This window comes from Channa argus, chromosome 6, assembly GCF_033026475.1.
Source record: "Channa argus isolate prfri chromosome 6, Channa argus male v1.0, whole genome shotgun sequence".
NCBI lineage: Eukaryota > Metazoa > Chordata > Actinopteri > Anabantiformes > Channidae > Channa > Channa argus.
The window spans coordinates 14,353,963-14,360,692 of record NC_090202.1 but is presented as its reverse complement, the minus strand read 5'-3'; the positions used below and the strand labels follow the sequence as shown (position 1 = coordinate 14,360,692).

The 6,730-nt window shown below is 37.9% G+C and overlaps 1 protein-coding gene across 1 annotated transcript in view; it reads left to right on the top strand.

The window, feature by feature from the left end:
- The window catches only part of rasa2 (RAS p21 protein activator 2), a 30,613-nt gene continuing 23,883 nt past the window's right edge, over positions 1 to 6,730 (top strand). The window contains exons 1-2 of the mRNA XM_067507705.1: positions 1 to 263; positions 3,427 to 3,541. Of these exons, the coding sequence (XP_067363806.1) occupies positions 206 to 263; positions 3,427 to 3,541 (173 nt within the window). The 5' untranslated portion in view covers positions 1 to 205. The remainder of the gene's footprint in view (positions 264 to 3,426; positions 3,542 to 6,730) is intronic.

Here is a 6,730-nt window from a genome sequence, read left to right as displayed (position 1 = left end):
TCCGGACTGAAGCACTAACCCGAGAAAGGTGTTCGACTTGGAGGAAGTCTGATATTTCTCCAGACGTTTTAAGGCACCCGTGTGTACAGGACCTGACGTGACGCGGCAGTGGGGCTGGATTTCCTCCGCTCTACCCGCATTCATAAACGGATATGATAAACCAGCGCTGAAGGCACCGGAGCAGCGACAACAGTCAGCTCTGACCATGGCGGAAGAGGACGACAAAAAGATTCGGATTTTACAGAGTCTGCGGGGGAAAATATGTAAGTTTGACTGGCGAGCTAGTTTTATCCGTTTCCTTTGAGAAATGGACAGAGTTCGGTAGATCAGGCGAGAGGGGAACCCGGAGGGGCGCGGCGTGTTATCAACAGTGTGGAGGCAGAGGCAGCCAGTTGATCTGGTCGGTCCGCTGGTTAACGTCAAGTTAGCCTAGCATGCTAGCGGCAGCTACGCGCTTGTTGTGAATGATTTCATTCATTGAGCCGCTCTTTACGACCGTCAGTCAAACGGTTCGAGGACAGCGAATGTTTATTGAGAGTCAGAAATGTTCTACTTTTCAAAACGAGGGGGCTTTGTGCGGACTCGAGCTGCCCTATTAGCTAACGTAACGTTGGTGGTGACAAAGTAGGCTAGCTACTACCAACCACTTCAGTTCATCGTCACTAACCCATTCAGCTGTAACGTTACTCATTGCAGGCATCTGACAGCCGGATAACTTAGCTCATGTTGGAAAATACCATTTGGTTTCAGAGACAATATAGGCGTTTAATGTCAAATGTAACGCTTGTCAAATACCATGTCCGTTCCGAGTTTATCTTTTGCTCCTTAAGACACCTAACCTTAAATAATTAAGGTTACAATGACCTGGAAACCAAACGTTAAATCCTCCTAATGCCAATCATTGCACACATCACGGTGTTGTGCTGAGGGATTGCTGACCAAAGATCTAGTCTCAACAGAGATTCCTTTTTTTTTTTTTTTTTTCAGTGTTTGCTCTGTGACCTGCATGTCGAGGCTTTATTTAAGACCCCTATAAAAGTAGTTACCATGTGTCATCATTTGCCATTACACTATGACTGAATTTCCGCGGGAATGAGTCAGTTACCTTGTCTTGCTGTTCCAAACAAACTAACGTTAGTTTGCACACTAATTACCCAAGTGTTGTTACTGTAATATTACACTAGCCATGGCTCTAGTAGTAGCCATGGATCTAGTAGTAGCCTAAATCGGAAACACTGACTTCAAAGTCAAATACCTCACAAGCCAGTTTCCTCATTCACACGCTGGGCTGGTCGACTTGAGTACCTACCACCATGCTGTGCACCTGTTTGAATCTGTAAGGGTCCTTTCTTCAAATTCCTCAAATTCAAAATCTGTATGGCTACTCTCTTCTGACTTCAGCTTTTACACAAGCTGTACTGGTCCCCATAAAGTACATTTACATACCAATAATGGGGTCTTAGATTGTTGCAGAGGTGATTCTCACACATTAATTAGTCCACATTAACTGCAGCACCATCCTCCATGTGTAGGTGTTTTGAGGTAATTCATTGTTGCCTATAGTTATTAAATTTGGCCCGGCTACATTTCTTTAACCTAATGGGGAAAGTAAAACAAGGTGCAGTCAATCCTTTGAAGAAAGTAGTTTGACATAAGATTGTTCTTTATTATTATTATTATTATTATTACTATTATTATTATTATTATTATTATTATTATTATTATTGTCTGTTGTGCTTTTTAAATGTTATATCTTTGATAGGACATTTTTTTTAATATGTACTTAGAAGACATTTTATGTTTCTAAAGTTGGTGTAGACCATGTCATGTGACTTAACTGTATGAGTTTACTGCAAGGTGAAAATAGGTTAACAAGTATGTAAAGCTTGCACATAGGCACACAATAGGAAGACAAATGTCAGTTTCACTACTATGAATTAATGAGAAAACAGTAAGCAGAACAAAAATAGAGGAACTATCATGGCATGTAACTCACTTTGCAGTCTTACGAAACTCCATTCTTCCTCGTTTACGCTGTCCTTTTTCCTTAGCTTACATCAATGGAGGTGGCATACTAAAAAGATGTATTATTAATGCTGTTTCTAAATGGATGGTGTACTCTAATGTCACAGTAAAAGTCTTTAGTTATTGTTTAGGCAATAGTCTCTGACCTTTGGGTTGTGGTTTTCACAAGATGACGTGCTTCTGTTTTAGTGGAAATGTTACCGAACAGAAGTTAAGGCATTAGGTTTGACAGGCCTAATGTGTTCATGTCTGTGTGTATGTGCTTATATACTCTAAACCCATCAGGTCATCCTACTCAAGGCTTAGCGATAACTTGGCTGTTTAGCTAGCCATACTTAGCAGGACAACTTTGTTAATAGCATGCTGAAAAGCTGATTCTAATGGTGACTTTCCTTATTTAGGTCCTCACCCAGGCTTACATTATCTGTCCAAAGTTTATAGGACTAAATTAGACTGATGTATTTTTATTTTTTTAATTTAATCCTCAAGTCCAACTCATTGAGCTGTTACTGATATTTGTTGATAGTGAGTGACACTATTCAGTTGTTCTAACAATTCAGGTTTAACTTATGTGGCTTGAATTTGGTACATTTTTTTTTTTTTTCTGTTGCACAAAACCTCATGGCTTCTAAACTGGGTCTGCCTGTAATGTAATAAAAGTGGGTGCAAGTGGTGTGTGTTACAAAGGTGTTTGTCATTTGTGAATCAGCGCTGTACCATCCCCATTGGTTATGCTGAGGAAGTCAATGTTTCATGTTTTTAACCACATATGAGCCTCAAGTCTACTTGAGCTACATCCGCTCTGCAGCTCACTCTGACAACTGGCATGAATCCCCAAATGAACAAGAGGACGTTGAATATAAAAAAATATTTTTTTAAATATACAGTGTAAGATAAGCTTGCAGTGAAGCAGCTTTAGTGAAATTAACCCTAACTTATATTTCAATAATATTAAAAGGAAATAAGTAATCCATAAACAAACTTTGTTTTTGTTTGTTCCAGTTTTTCAGAGATATTAGCACTGCCGCTTGTTTTTTTTCAGTGACTTTGCTGTGTAAGGCTTTCTGAGATCTGAAACTCAAATGCCTATGTTCTGGGAATCTCTTTTGAGTGTATAGGCTTCTGTAAATCTGTTGAAAGGTCATTTAGTTCACTTCTCTGAAAAGGATACACTCATTAATAACATAAATATAACTGAACTGGAAGAAGCTAAATAATGGAGAACTGTACCTATCTAGTATGGATCGGGATTGTATAAAACCTGTCATCATTTATGTGCCAATGAATGTGGTGTGGGCATAAAGTCGTAAAATGGGAAAACATTTTTCTTTTTAATTTGACAAGGAGTAATACAAGTACTGCAGGTTAGTAAGTAGCCATGTTTTTGTCTTTGTGCTGCAGGTGAAGCTAAGAACCTGGGTCCAGTCTCAGGACCAAATCGACAAAGGGATCTCTGTACATTTTGCACCATAAATCTGGATCAAGAGGAGGTGTTTCGCACCCAAAAAAGTGTCAGGTGAGCAGGTTACATAACTTATAAGAATGGTGTACATCTTTATCTTGGTTACATTATTTGCATTTACAATTGCTGTTTTACAGCTGTTACTGCCCAGTTAAGTGTTAATTATATTAACGTCAAAGTAGTGTCAACTTTAAAGCTTCACACTCACAGTAGATTCCAAGTTAAATGCTACTAAACTAAATGATGAAAGTGGAAAAATCATTTTGTTGATTAGATGGACTTAATAATGACATATATTTCTATTTTGAAGTGGCATGTGTAGTTTAATTTTATATTTTGTTCTGAGCATGAGCTTGTTGTCTTGTTCTAGTTAACAATATTCACTTATAATAGAATGTATATTTTAGATGGATAATGTTGTTTTACTAAAGACAGCTACTAGAGGTAGGGGAATGTGTAAATGTGACATGTGTGCTGCGTGGCTGTGAGTAGTGTGTGAATAGTCAGTGATTTGTTTCCTGGTTAGTGCACTAGTTCAGACCTAATTCTATATAGAGGAACCATTTGCAGTCGTGTACAGAATGTTTGTTTTTTTTGATTCTGGGGATTTATTGCGTCAAGTCATTGCACACCTCACCAGAAACGTTGGCTATACACTACAAGAAGTCCAAACATCCTTCTGTTTATACATGCAGCTGAAGGATTTGGGTTTAGTGTATTATTTGTGGTATTTCCTCCACAGAGTGATCCTTTGAACTTGTACTAAATCTTTTTTGTGATTCTCTATGCTATTCGAGTACAAATATCAAACCACTACAACTTCACAAACATGATGATGTGGTGTTGTTCTCTATTGTATATATCTATATATTGAATGCCTTTTTGTTTTTGAGTTAGATGTCCATTTGTCATTACTTTATAACCTCATAATTATTTATTTCAGGTCTCGTAATGTTAATATACAGTGATCTGTTATGTAATGATAGAAAGAGCAAAGTGGAACAGTGTTCACTCTGGATTTTGCTGCTGTCAATGTGCCCTTATCTTCTAATGTGTTGGTTATTCATCTGCCAGGGTTGCTGAAAAGTATTTTTCAGAAATGTAGACAATGGGCAACATCCTTTTTCAGTAACGGTTATGTTTATATGGATTGTTTTCTCCACTTGTTTATGTTAAATATAAAGATGAATACAATAGTATTATAGTATTGCGTTAAGTGACTGAGTAATTAATTCAATTTTAATTCACTTTTAATTTAAACAAAGCACCTAGTTACACTTTGTAAAATATTTAGTTTAGTTTTTAAGAATTGATATCAAAGGTCATAAGGGCATTTGTGGCTCAGGGGCTAAAGTAAATTATCTGATAATCACAGGGTCAGTGTGTCAATCCCTGGCTCCATGTGATTACTTGTTGTGAGGTAGAAGTACTATGTTAGTAAAACATGATAGGGAAAAAATATGCAGTTTTAAATGTAGTCTTTAGGAAACATTACTGAAACTGTCATTATATAGCTTAGAGCTGGTTCTGTCTTACTATTTATGCTGACAAACATGAAGTGACTGAAATTAGCCTTTTTACCGATAGCTGCATGTTCACAAGTAATTCAGAGAAAGGCGTGGGAGGCAGGCATTTGGGAAACCTTTTAGCTTCCTATATCGTTGGACTATAAACATGGGTCTGCCTTCTTTAGGTATTTCACAACAGCTCTTTTTTTTTTTCTCCCCTGCTTTCGGTGATGTTCAAAAGGATTTTACAGTCTCAAAGGAAGCGTGTCCTCCCACGCTCTCCCCTGTCTTCTCTCTTTCACTCTCAACTACCTTAGCCTGTGCTGAGCCCATCTTAATAATCACTCATATTTTGCCCACTATTTATTTCATGGTGCTTGACCCACACCTGTTGTAAGGGTTTCTGTTTCTAATAGTTTAAACACTGTATAAAAGCTGTAATTGCCACTAATTGTTAGGATAAAGCAGGCATGTTCATACAGCTGTGGTCAACTGTTTTTACGTCGTATTAATACATTATTTAGAAGGTAGGATGACAACAAATGGGTAATATAGTGGTTGCATGGTTGAGTGTGTACAGAGTAGTGCATATTTCCATATGATGTTAATAAGGATGTGTGTGGGGGGGGTACACTAGATGTATTGGCCAAACCCAATACAGAAGTGTTAGGCAAAATGTTTTGCCATCCAAGATAAATAAATTATATAGAGAACCACAAGTGCAGTAATTGAATAGTGTGGGATGAACCTTTTTAATATGTCAAGTTCCCTGACATTTGGTGCTACATTTACATTTTATTTTTCAACAGTTGAACACAGCTCCAAAGTTTGTCAACTCAATTGGCCAAAGATGACTTGGAAGAAAAATATAAAAGACAAGGATCACTGTTTTACTTGAACTGAGCTTTTCATATAATGTTCAATTATGACACAATTGACTGACCAGTCTGTTTAAGACAGGTGGTACACCAAAATAGTGCCTAACCTAGAACCTAGGCTATGTCAGCTCAAACTGTCTTGATGTGAGGTAGTTATCTTGGCTGCACTGACTGGCACAGATGCTTGGGCTCACTGTGTCATTGCCAGCTCCTAAAGGGAAGTCAGTCCTCTGCTCAACATAAGAGAACTCACACCATTGCTGTGAGGCTGGACTATACATATTGTTAAATGATTGAAGTGTGTTGGTCATGTTCATCATTTGACTGCCTTTGTAGTGAAATTTCTCTGTTGACTTCAGAGTCTGGGTTGTCTTGTTGTCTCCACCCAGGATCTCACTTTAAATGTATGCTTTGTTCATTATTTTTTCTTTTCCTTTTGCTCTTTTTAGTAAAAGTAGCAAACGTAACTTTGTTGATTGTAAAAATCCTGGTTGGCAACTTTGTTTTGTCAAAAGCACAGGCCAAGATTCCTGTTCTCACGCAGTTTGTGGGTTTGTCTAATGTATAACTTCCAGTCATCTGCAGTGTGCTCCTTTCAGCCTGTCAAACGGTACAAATCTGTGACAGTTGGTGGAAAGTTTGAACTGTCTAGTCTGAAACTCTTCAGGTATCTCCCCACTACTGCTTGGACCAGCAGCGTCTCTCATCAGCTTAACTGTGCAGTTGATTGATAAGGTTTTTACTGTCCAGTAACTCATACTAGAAGCAAAACAGTTTAGTGCTTGTATCGGTACTTATCAGAAAGTACTCAAACATAAGGACTTATACATCCCTAAATATTAATCTGATATTGATGT